Source organism: Mesoplodon mirus (genome assembly GCF_964341445.2).
Source record: "Mesoplodon mirus genome assembly, chromosome: 6".
Taxonomy (NCBI): domain Eukaryota; kingdom Metazoa; phylum Chordata; class Mammalia; order Artiodactyla; family Ziphiidae; genus Mesoplodon; species Mesoplodon mirus.
The window spans coordinates 80,647,984-80,660,390 of NC_138982.1; the positions used below are offsets into that span (position 1 = coordinate 80,647,984).

Consider the following 12,407-nt stretch of genomic DNA (forward strand, 5'->3'; position numbering starts at 1 on the left):
ACCCTCAAGGGCAAGGTCAAATAGGAATCTAGGTTTCTATCCATGAAAAAATGTCATCTAAATACTATGCTGGCTCATCTTTTTTGTCTTCTCCTGAAAGACTTTTAAAAGTCTAAACAAAGTACAGTGATTTGAATCTTCCTTACCTGTGCTCTTACCTATTACCTCTAAGACCGCCAAAGAGTCGCTCAAAGCCTGATTTCTCTCCACATAAATTATGTTGCCTTTTTCCTCAAATTCTAGATTTGCTGAAGAATTTAATGAGCCACTGTTTTATTTTATCCCCCTGTCCCATCTTCCCTAGTCTGGGCTGAAACTCACTGTAGTGCATTACCCTGGACCTCTCCTAGCCATAGCTGCTGCTAACAACTGTTTGCATATTATGATCACAAAAGCATCTACAAGTTACTTCCAAAATCTGGGATAGATGTTATCAACTTCTAATGATATGTCTACCTCTAGCCCACCAATGTTGTTGAGAGTATCCAACTCATCCAATCTAGTTGAGTCCAAGGGCGCTTTGGAGGGAATCTCATGTAGTGTTGAAGGTGATACTCAGATCATCCAGTACACCTCGCAATCTTCTGACTTTGGAATTACTGAGTCCAATTCTTTGGTTTCATTTACATCCCTGAGAATGAATTTCAAATCCTGATCATTAAATATTGCCACTGATTCTCCTACTCCTTTGGTAACCTTAAAGAATTTTTAATTCTAACTTTAGTCTCTGTTGAAGATGCTTTCCAAATTATTTTTGACCATCTCACTTCTAGTAAGTAAGAGTTTATCTTCCAATAGAATTTGCGGACCAAAGCTGCAAAATATGTGAAGCAATGATAGAACTGAAAGGAGAAACAGAGTTAATCCACAATTAAAGTTGGAAACATCAACACCTCTCTCTCAACAGTTGATAGAACAACTGGAGAGAAAATCAGAAAGGATATGGAAGAACTTAGGGGTTTTCACATGTATAAAGAACTGACTTATATTTTAGAAACAATCTCAGGACTTCTAGAAACATTTTTCAATTTACTAGCTATTGCCTGAATGTCATTTTGACTTCCAAAAGTCTCACAAATTTGCTTTAGTCTTGTTGAGATATTAGCAATGTTCTCAGTGTCTTATATTTGTTCATTCATTCAATCATTCAATACAAATATATTAATATCCACTATAGTCAAGACATTGTATTGGGTACTTCAACTGATTTCATTGTTTTTGAAATGTTAATAATTGAATTCTGTGTGGGAGTTTCTTTAGCAATAATATATAATATAAACAAAATTAACTGTTAAAAAGTTATAGAATGAAATCAGTTAATAAGCATCCAGTGACTTGCCAGAAGTCACAGAGTAAATAGGAACAGAGGCAGCAGCAGAACCCAGGCCTCCTGGCTCAGCCCAGTGCACAGTCCCCTTGGGCTGGCCTTGGATCAGAGGGTTACTGCTCCATAGCATGCAGTCTGAACATCTGGCTTTAGCAGGAGATGTTTCCACTCTCCACTCCATAGCCTCTTCCTGTTTATCCTCTCCTCAAATTCCCCTCCCTACTTTCAACATGATATTGCACCAAAACTCTTGACCCAAATCTTTTACCTGAAGACTCAAAGCTGGCTTCTTCTTGTGGGTACTGGGTTTATCAGAACTACCTTGGGGTCTTTATTATTGTTCATGATATGCTGAGTATAGGTCCTGCACAATCCTCTCCCATCAGACTCAGCAGATAAATTACTCCTTTCCCTATACCATATCCAACATCTGAAGGGCATCACCTTTTGCATTAGAGAAGGTTCTTCAAGACCACTGCCTCATCCAGGATGTGGGCCCTATTAAAGGCATGTTACCTACATCATCATGTAGGTGCCCTTCCACCTTCCACTCTAGGCTCTCTCTCCTCTCCTCATGACTGATGTGCTACAGAAGACTTTGAAAAACTGACCAGCAAAAACCTAACCAAACCAACCCATTGGCCTCTCTGGTTCAGTCTGTCCTACTCAAAATGTACCAACCTCTTCTCTAGGGGCCAGGACTTTATTTCTACCCACAACAGGTATTTTTCATTTCAGGAAGATGTACAAAGGTGCTGTCTTGCTGTCAAACCCAAGTTCATGTACCTGACGCACAGTGAGGCTAAACAAAATGAGATGTCAGAGTTTGGAGCAGAGAAAGATTTATTGCAAGGGCCAAAAAGGAGAAAAGGTGGCTCATGCTCAAAAGGGCCAAACTCCATGATGATTTCCGGAGAAGAGTTTTGTTTTTTTTTTGTTTTTTTTTTTTTTTGCGGTACACGGACCTCTCACTGTTCTGGCCTCTCCCATTGTGGAGCACAGGCTCCGTTCGCGCAGGCTCAGCAGCCATGGCTCATGGGCCCAGCCGCTCCACGGCATGTGGGATCTTCCCAGACGGGGGCACGAACCCGTGTCCCCTGCATCGGCAGGCGGACTCTCAACCACTGCGCCACCAGGGAAGCCCCGGAGAAGAGTTTTTAAAGGCAAATTTGGGGTGAGGACTGCAGGGTGTGTGACTTTCTTCTGATTGGTTGGTGGTGAGGTAACACAGTGATGTCTCTGGAATCTCAGCCTTCTGGTTCCAACCAGTCTGGGGTCTAAGTGCTTGTTGTCAGCATATAGTCACCATCTTCCACTGGGTAGGGGTCTTAATTTCTGCAGAACAACTCAAAGATATGCATCAGATACAGATATGTATATCCCTTAAGGAGGAACCAGGAGTCCTGTGACTCTCTCTTCCTATTAAATGATTGAGCCTGCTCTTTGGAACTCAGAGAAGGCCTAGCAAATTAAAGCCTTTTTTTTTTTTTCTACAAGCAAGAAACAGGGGACACCTGGGAGGGCCCTGCAGGGTCCTGCTCAGTTTCAGGCTCGGTGCAACAAACCAGGTAGTGCTTTCCTATTACTGGGATTCTCTCTTGCTTATTTGCTCCCTTTTGTTTATTTCTCTTTTTTTCTTTCTTCTCTCTCTTTTCTTGCTCTTCTTTTTCCCTTAGGTTTGGAAAGCCTTAGACTTGTATTATTTAAACATCCTTGCTATTTGGTAACTGGCCCTAGATACAACAATTTAGTTGATTGACTGATTGGTTGGTTGACTAAGTGGACTTTTCTGAACATGAACATGAACAGCAATACAAAAATCACAGGCTCTCTGGGTTGGGTGTGCTGATTCTTAAACCATAGCTGCACATTAAAGTTTTTTTATAAGACAGAGCTTTTATAAAATACTGATGCCTGGGCCCTACCTTCTCAATCAAAATTAAGATTCTGATTTAATTTGTTTTGGGGTCTCAAAGACTCTCTGGGTGATTCTCATGGCTTGCCAGGTTCTAGAATCTCTGGATAGATCTAAAAGGTTGCCCAGGTAACTATTGATTGGATACTTAAATCCCTTCCATTGGGAAATCTAGAATGATGACTCCTCTTAGAACCAAGATTCTAAGTAGTATTATCTTCCAGACAATCTTCCTGGGTGTACAAACTCTGTGCTGCTACTAAACAGGGAAGCAACAGGTAATGGTTCATGGTAAACCAAAACCCCCTTCAAAAGGCCATCAGTGCTTAGCTGTGGCCCTGGCTGATGTCAGGGAAATATCCTCCTAGGTCAATGGTGCTCAACCAGGGAATATATGTCCCCCAGGTGACATCTGACAATGTCTGGAGATGTTTTTGGCTGTTACAACTTGGGGGAGTGCTATCAGCATCCAGTGAGTAGAGGTCAGGGAGGCTGCTAAACATCCTGCAGTGCAAAGGACAGCCCCTGCAACAAAGAATTGTCTGACACAAAACGTCAATAGTGCCAGAGTTGAGAAACCCTTTCCTAAATCCTTGGTCTCAGGTTCCCCCCACTCCCCTAGGAAATATCATCCCCAGTGGAATTAGTCCTAAACCTTTTCCTTCTTTCTGAAGCATGATTTCAACAATGTTTTTCAAGTCAACGTCTTACATTCTTTTAAAGTAGTCCCAGAATGTGATAATCCTGCTTTGCTTTTAAGAAATAAAGGCTGCTGCCTGACAGTGTGCATCAGAGAAGCAGGATCATCCCAGCGCTGCCTTTTCCATGTGCTGCTTCCTTTCCCACCCAGCTGCCTCTCTGGACTACAGAATGAGCTGAGCCCCATGACCCACCGGAGCGCCTGCCTTGACCAGGCACTAGAGCCAGTGGAGCCAGCCCTTGGGGTGCAAGTCACTCCATGAGATGTCCTGAGGCTGCTGGGTTTATCAGCTGCCAGACTGCCTGGGTCAAGCCCGTGGCCAAGTTGATTAATAAGTGCTGGGCTGACACTTCTAGTAGGGCTCAGACCTGCTGATTTCATTTCCTACTTGCTTAGATCATTTCATTATTAAATTAAAGATTGTTGTGATTTAAACTGAACCGGCCAACAGCCTGGGGACAAACATGGGGTTTAGTGAAGAAACTGAACCTGGTACTGCATTTACCAAATCCAATCTCAGCTGGATGCTTTTTCTTTCTCTTAAAGAAATAATTCAAAACTCCAAGGGCTGGAAGTAAGAAGTAGAGCCTTCCCCTGCAGTGTCAGGAGCCCACACAGAGAGGCTGGCACACCAGGAAAGGGAGCTGATTATAAATAGCATAAAAAGCAGCATCAGTCAAAACTCACTGATGTGCCAGAGCAAAATGTTAAAAGAAATAGCTTCTGAACTAGGAAGCAATGATTTTTTATTTTTGTGATTTAAAATGCTAAGAAATGAAGACAATATATATACATATAGGTTAAACATTCACGCACAACACAAACATACACCCTGCATACACACACAGAACCCAACTGAGCCCCTTTAAGGAAATGATGGATAATTATTAAATTGAAAATAACAAAATCACAAGTAGTCAGAACCTCACAGAGTGAGCAGCTGTCCTTTTTCATGCTATTTATTGAGAGAGTCTATGGTTTCCCCTTGTGAAATAATTTTTCTCTGTGTGTATTTCTTTTCCAGCTGAGATGGAAACCATTTGAGATTCCAAAAGCCTCTCAGAAGAAAGTGGACTTCGTGAGTGTAAGTTAAGTCAATACTATCCACACCTGCCCACCACTCTCTTCTGTGGTGAGTGATCCAGCCATTTGCAGGCTGGATGCCAAGCAGAAGCAGCCTTGGAGGCAGGCAGCAGACATAGCACCACCTGCCTCTGCTTTGGGGCTGGCAGAGGGATGTCTTACGTACAGGCACTATATGGCCACTGACACCAAAGGGCACCTGTGAGCTATTTACAACATCTCCAAACAGCCAATGGAAATTGGGCATTTACCTACTTCACGTCTCTTTGTTCCTGGCTAGAACACGGGTTCTGAGCCTTTTTGTTCCATGGACTCCTTTGAAAGTCTGGAAGCCTGTGTTTTTATTTTATTTATTATTTTATTTTTTTAAGCCTGTGTTTTTAAACGCATAAAATAAATTACATAAAATTACAAAGAAGCCAATTATATTGAAATACAGTGATAAAAATATTAAAATAGCAAATTTGGTTTGGTTTATAGTAATATATATGCTACCTTCTTAATGCACTAAATCACAAGATCTATGAAAAGATCTAACAACTATGGTTATTAAAAGTATGAGCATAAATGATATTTTGGGATATCTGTAACAACTATAATGTGATATAAAAGCATCAATGGTTTCTATCAGTACAAGGCGACAGGCACTTCTAAAACTGCTGTGGTTTGTTGCTTACATTCACGTTAATTGAAGGAAATGATAAATTTCAGTCAGAGATTAGTGAAATACATATATAATTTTTTTCCCCATCCAATTTCATGAACTCCCCAAAATGGATCCCTGGGCTAGAATAGCATTGACTCAGGGTGGCAACTCTAGTTAGCACAATGCTGATCAGAAGCTCTGCTTGGTAGTTATAGGTGCCGGGAGTATTGGAACACCTGTGCTCAGAACAAAGCATATATAGGGGAGAGGCTGGGAGCTACAAGGAGGTGGGGCTCAAAGGAGCCAGGGGAGGGTTCTGTACACCAAGCTCAGCTCATAGCTTACTTAAGGAGAGTCCAGGTGCCCAGCCTTAGGCCAAATTGTTTGTTCCATGTTGAATTCTTTATCATATTAAGTGCTCCAAGCCCTGTGTGGGCTCATCTAAATAGGCCCGAGACTTGCAAATTGAGTTAAAATATAAAAAGAAATCCCTCACTCTGGGTGAATTATAGATATCTGAAGGAACAGAGCTCCCTCCTTTCGGGAAGGCCCATGTGTTAAAGTCTTTGGGACTGTGGGTTATTAGCAGAGAGGATTACAGTTGGTCAGAATACTTTCCTCTTCCCTGTTCTGGAAAGATTAGGGCTGACCCTATTCATAAGCAGAGGGCTACCCACATGGTAGTGTATATTTGAGGGGCATTAATTGGTCCTTAATGCTGCAACTTTCCTCCCCAAGCCTCCTAGAGGCCTGATCTTACCTCCAAAGGAAACTCTCCTTCAGGTTGATCTTAAGCACCAAACTGATAAAATGCCAGGTAATGAATTGATGCTCTGTAAGGTCAACTCTGATGGAGCCATTAAGACAATCCAGATCTAGGGCCATGCCTGGCAATGAGGGTGAGCCACCATCTACAAAACATAAGTCAGTAAATTCCAGGTTCCCCAGAGGCAGCCTGGTCCCAAAGGGAAGACCCTAGTAGAATTTGCCTCATGACTCAGGGACCAGCGGGAGGGCTGGCCTCATTCACCTTTCCCTCTCATGCGGGTCTCTCCCAGGGCCTGCACACCTTGTGTGGAGCTGGAGACATCAGGTCTAACAATGGGCTTGCTGTCCACATTTTCCTCTGCAACACCTCCATGGGGAACAGGTAAGTGACTCAGAGCTATGGCACGAGAGCCCCCTTCCCCAAGAGCTACTGACAAGAGGGTGAAGGCTGGTTTGTTGTTTTTGTTACTTTTTTTTTTTTTTACCCCAGAGCAATCTTGATATACATTTTAAAATAATGACAATAAATGAGCATTTCTATCTTGACTGACTTCTGTGGCATAAATAAGAATGTCACATAACAATGCAAATAGAAAAGGGACAATGGAGCACTGAAAGCAGGAGTAGTCTAAGTATTCTGACTCAAACCTTGACTTTAATCAGGTTTGAGTCAGAATATCCTTAACTTCTAAGGTTCCCCAGGGCCGTTCTTGAGTCCAAAGTCATACTATATGAGCAGCCATTAGGGCTACCTGTTGGTGGCAGACTTTGGCTTCAGCTAATAACTTTGCGTAAGCTTAAAGATCCTAAATAAATGATCTTACATATTAGATTTTTTTTTCAATCAGAAACACTTACATAAAAGTCATTTTTGCCTTTTCTTTGGGAAGCAGAATATCATAGCAGTTTTGCACACTACCTTTGGAACCAGACTGCTGTGTCCAAAGCCCAATCCATTCTTCCTGGCTGAGCAACCTAGGACAAGTCATTTAACTTCTCTGAGCCATGAATCAGGGCCAAGATCACGACCCTATGACAAGGCACTGGAGATGTCCCTCGGAGTCCAGCGTCATATCAGGCTCCTCCTGTCTGTCTACCTGAGCTACATTAGCCTTCATTCAGTTCTTTCTACCTGCCATGTGCCTTCCTGCCTCAGAGCAGGTACCTGTGCTGTTCCTTCTGCCTGGAATGTTCTCCCCACCCCACCCCCATCCCATCCCCAAGCCCTTGCCTAGATGATTTCTTCAGATCTCAGGTCAGACATTCCCCCTTCAGGGAAGCCTTGGCTGCCTCCTCAGACTAGATCAGGTTCATTATTCTTTCAGTCCCCTGAACGTGACATTCACAGTGCCATTACAGTTTATGATGATATGGTTCTGTAATTGTTGGATTGCTGTCTGACTTTCTACTAGACTCTAAGGCTCCATGAGGGCAGACATGGGGTCATTTTGCTCATCATTTTACACCCAGCACTAAGCCTGGCACATACCAGGTACTGAGCAATAATTTGTGCAGTGAATTAATTTGCCTGGGCAGTGTTAAAACTGAAAATCATAGGAATTATTCTATATGTTTCAGATGCTTTTACAGTTCAGATGGAGACTTCTTGATTGGTAAGTTTTGAAGATTTCAGACCCTTTCATTGGTAGTTGATCCCTAGTCATAAGCTACTTTTTAATTGTATACATATGACTTTCCTTTCAATCTGTCTTATTTAGTGCAGTCTACAGACTGAGGTGTAAAGGCAACTGGAGGTCTGGAAAAGATTCTTTGTGTACCCCCAAGCCCCTACTCTATTTCCTGGTCTCCCTGTCTTTGCTCATTTCTTCTGGGCCCTTCTGATCTGGGAGATCTGGGCAGCTGAAAAGAAATGAAGAGTAATACCAACATGTGATTAACTTGTTAAGATAACTCTATTTGCCTTCACAATCACCCAAGAAAAGACCATCTGTCATTGATATCTGCAATATAAATACAAATTTTCATGAGACCATCAGGATAGAAAGTCTAGTAGGGATTTCTCTGGTCTTCCCATTCCTCTTTGATGGTTTTAGTACTGATATTCTGGAGTGAACATTTTGATGTAGACAGTAGACATGCAAATGCCAGCATTCTGCTGGAACTATCAGAAATGGGTCTTTTTCCATCCTATTTCTTCTGCTTTTTCTGGTCAAGCCACAGAATTGTGAAAATACAAGCTCCTTACCTGGCAACCAAAGAAAAGAAGAAAAAAGCAGGGTCAATTTTTCCATTCATGTTTTTCTAGATAGTTAAATAGCTAACCTAAGTTGTCAATTCCATCATATTCCCCCATAAAACTCAATAAAGTACTTTTCATTTGGAATGAAAAAGCAAATGCAGCCCTTAAGCCTTTTACCCTTCATGAAGTCATTCTCACATGAAAAGAGCTACTCACTGCCACCCTGTCTTTTTTGTTAGTTCCCCAGAAAGGGAAACTTCTCATTTACACGGAGTTTGGCAAGATGCTTGTTCAGCCCAACGAGATATGCGTCATTCAGGTTGGTGATCTGTCCCCCTCTCCCTGCTTCTCCCTAATTTGGGAGCAATCTGATGATGCACCTGCTGCTATTTCCAACTCTAAAATTTCTCTGTCATGTCTGGGCAATGGGGAGGGAGTTTGAGTTATACAGAAGGCTCCCTGTGCAGAAGGGTAACTAGACTTGTGTGCCTACTTTGTTTTATTTTTTTCAAATTTATTTTATTTATTTAGTTAGTTAGTTAGTTTAGTTAGTTAGTTAGTTAGCTAGTTAGTTTGGCTGTGTTGGGTCTTCGTTGCTGCGTGCGGGCTTTCTCTAGTTGTGACGAGTGGGAGTTACTCTTCATTGCGGTGCGCGGGCTTCTCATTGCGGTGGCTTCTCTTGTTGTGGAGGACAGGCTCTAGGCACACGGGCTTCAGTAGTTGTGGCACACAGGCTCAGTAGTTGTGGCTCATGGGCTCTAGAGCGCAGGCTCAGTAGTTGTGGCACATAGGCTTAGTTGCTCTGCAGCCTGTGGGATCTTCCCAGACCAGGGCTCAAACCCATGTCCCCTGCATTGGCAGGTGGATTCTTAACCACTGCACCACCAGGGAAGCCCCCTACTTTGTTTTAAAATAGCACACAATCACAAAGCAAAGAACATTGTCAATTCACTTTCCTAAATATTTATACACACTCTGGATAAGGCCCTGGTGGGGGTGGAAAGCAGTGAAGATGGATTTCTTTAAAATTTGGCTAAATCAGGGCACTGTTATCTATGAACCCAGTGAGAAAGTACCCTAGAATTGGTTTGGGTCACAGATGTGATTAGAAGTTAAATTTTTCTTTCTATCTCCTCTTTGAGCTAGTCACCTCTCCAACACAGTTCAACAGGCTACAGAAAATTACTTGTGCAAGTGAGGCTGACTATGGCTCTTGGGCAGCTTCTTTATAACTACAGGTATAATTTGGGAGAGCACACCAGTGTTTACTTCTGTTCCAGAGAGGAATGCGATTCAGCATAGATGTCTTCGAGGAGACCAGGGGCTACATCCTGGAGGTCTACGGCGTCCACTTTGAGTTGCCTGACCTGGGACCGATTGGTAAATCTTCAATGCAAGCTTCTAAGCCTGACTTGAAATATAAGACACAGATAATTGCATGAAAGTTAAACATCCATCTCCCCTCTTTATCTCACTCAAACTTCAACTTTCCTCTCTAGACAACTTCTTCCCTAGACCAAGTGTAGTTGCGAATTTCAGAACATACTAGAGCTCCCTGAGCAATCGCAGACTTCTTATCTCAGACTTCTAAGTTCAGGGGCTCCAGGTGGCATAGCTGACCCATCTGATGAGATGACAGCTTCATTAATTAGCTGGTCAGTGCACCAGTTCATCAGCTTATCTTGGCTCCCATGTTGTGCTGAACGTAATGACAGGAACCACATTAAGGATAGAAAAAGCTTCTTCCCATCACATACACGCATAACAGAAAACGATCCAAGCCAACCCATGGTAAATCTCTAGAATAGTATACAGACCATTGGAGAGCAAAACAATATGTACTAGATTTCAGGTTATACAGAGTATACCCTAGAGGATGTAGAAGTCTGGGTTACTGTAGGCCAAGTCTCCAGTAACAGCTTCATAGTAAAGATAAGATTTGACTAATCCTTGATGGAAAGTTGAGGGAAAATAAAGAGGAAAGAGATGAGCTTAAGAAAAAGTGTACAAGTGGGAATGGGTTTTGTAGATAGAAGGAAGATCATGTTCTTAAATGAGTGGCTTGTATGTAGACAATAAAATGGGAAAAGCCATAACAATGGTAGGGGCTATGTGGCTATGGAAAGGGGAAACGGACTGAAAGACATACAGTCTATCTATGAACCTCACATTCCTACTGAGCATCCTCCAAAAAATCTACACACTTGAGAGTCAAAAAGCATACCTCACTCAGTACTGTGAAGGAGCTAGAAACCACAGCCTCCACGAGGCAGATTAAAACTTTCAAAAGTGAAACAAGGTCCCCCACCCCCAATTCTTCTGGCAAGCTGGAGACAGGAGAGCAGGAGAGAAGTGAAGGTGGTAGGAGGGGTTGTTCTCAAAACATCCCTGGGAGTGAAAGGAGTGGTTGGGAAAATTGGCCCTTGGTTCCATCTTTGGCATGTTTGCTGAAGGTGGTGGCCACAGCCCCCAGCTCTTCCCTTTCCTTGTCAACAGATTTTTTTTAGAGCAAACCAGGGACAGGCCAGCATGTGCCTTCTGGTCACTCCCCTGGGGGATCTAAATAGTCAGAGGAAGGTGAGAGGCAGCAGAGAGGCAGTGGAGCCATGGTGAGCCATCTGTTATCCTGCTCTCCACCCGCTCTTCCCACTTTGCTCTGGCTTCCTGCTGCTCCAGAGCCAGCAGAGCCTCTGGGTTCCATGGAACATGTACCCTCCGGAAAATATATATAATTTACTAACCAGCTGGGGACATTTTTTTTTGAACCCCAGGAGGTGGAAATGATAAATCACTCCCCAGGTCTCTCCTCTCGGAGTTAAATTATGTTTTTGCACTTACGTTTTTCATTTTTGGTCTTTTGATTTATTTTTTTCTCTCTGGAGGGAACACTCACAAAGCAAAGGTAAGCAGGCAAGTCCCAAATACTGTCTCCCTCAGTGGCAGACAGCTTGTCAGGCTGCAGAGCAGTTTTTCAGGCTTGGGTTGATTCTGAGTTCTGTCTGAGGAGCAGAGGCATGCCTGGGGCTACAGTATGTAACCTTTTCTTTCTCAAGGACTGTAGATGAGTTCTAGAGTCATCAGAGTTTTCTTGGAAAAAAAGATCTAGTATTCCAGCATATCTTCCCTTTCCTCTTTTCTAGTCCCTCCCTCTCCCCCCCTTCCCTCCCCTGTAGTGATGAGATAATGCATGTAAAATGTTTATAAACCATATTCACTTTACAACTTTAGGACGTAATGCTGGTGATGATGATGATGATATTTTCATGATTTTTTTCTGACCAAATTCCTTGGGTCCTCCATAAAAGTCACCAGACTGGGATTCCAATGAGCCTTTGAACAATGAAAGCAAATTGTGGAGTAGCTTTTGACGTGGAAGAAAGCCCTTTCTCTTTGTGCAACAGTGGGCATCTTTCTTATGTGATTTCAGAAGCGTCTAAAAGACTTTTGGGTCATTATGTTCTAGGAGCCAATGGCTTGGCCAATCCTCGTGATTTCTTGATACCTGTTGCCTGGTATGAAGATCACCAAGTGCCAGGTGGTTACACTGTGATTAATAAATACCAGGGCAAGATGTTTGCTGCCAAACAGGTAAAGTAAGCGGGTTTGTAGGCAGGGGAAGGAATGAATAGTTATTAAGCACCATCTGATTGCCAAGGCTAGTATTAAGTATTTACATATATTATTTCATCTTTACCACATCACTAAGATACTACAAATAAGGTGCTACTTGCCTTATTTGTAGTCATGAAAACAGGCCAGGTGGTGATA

The 12,407-nt window shown here is 42.7% G+C and overlaps 1 protein-coding gene across 1 annotated transcript in view; it reads left to right on the forward strand.

The window, feature by feature from the left end:
* Positions 1 to 12,407, forward strand: part of HGD (homogentisate 1,2-dioxygenase) — a 46,438-nt gene that overhangs the window by 20,555 nt on the left and 13,476 nt on the right. Inside the window, exons 5-10 of the mRNA XM_082624252.1 lie at positions 4,967 to 5,026; positions 6,730 to 6,821; positions 8,018 to 8,052; positions 8,879 to 8,958; positions 9,920 to 10,019; positions 12,103 to 12,227. Coding sequence (XP_082480378.1) covers positions 4,967 to 5,026; positions 6,730 to 6,821; positions 8,018 to 8,052; positions 8,879 to 8,958; positions 9,920 to 10,019; positions 12,103 to 12,227 — 492 coding nt within the window. The remainder of the gene's footprint in view (positions 1 to 4,966; positions 5,027 to 6,729; positions 6,822 to 8,017; positions 8,053 to 8,878; positions 8,959 to 9,919; positions 10,020 to 12,102; positions 12,228 to 12,407) is intronic.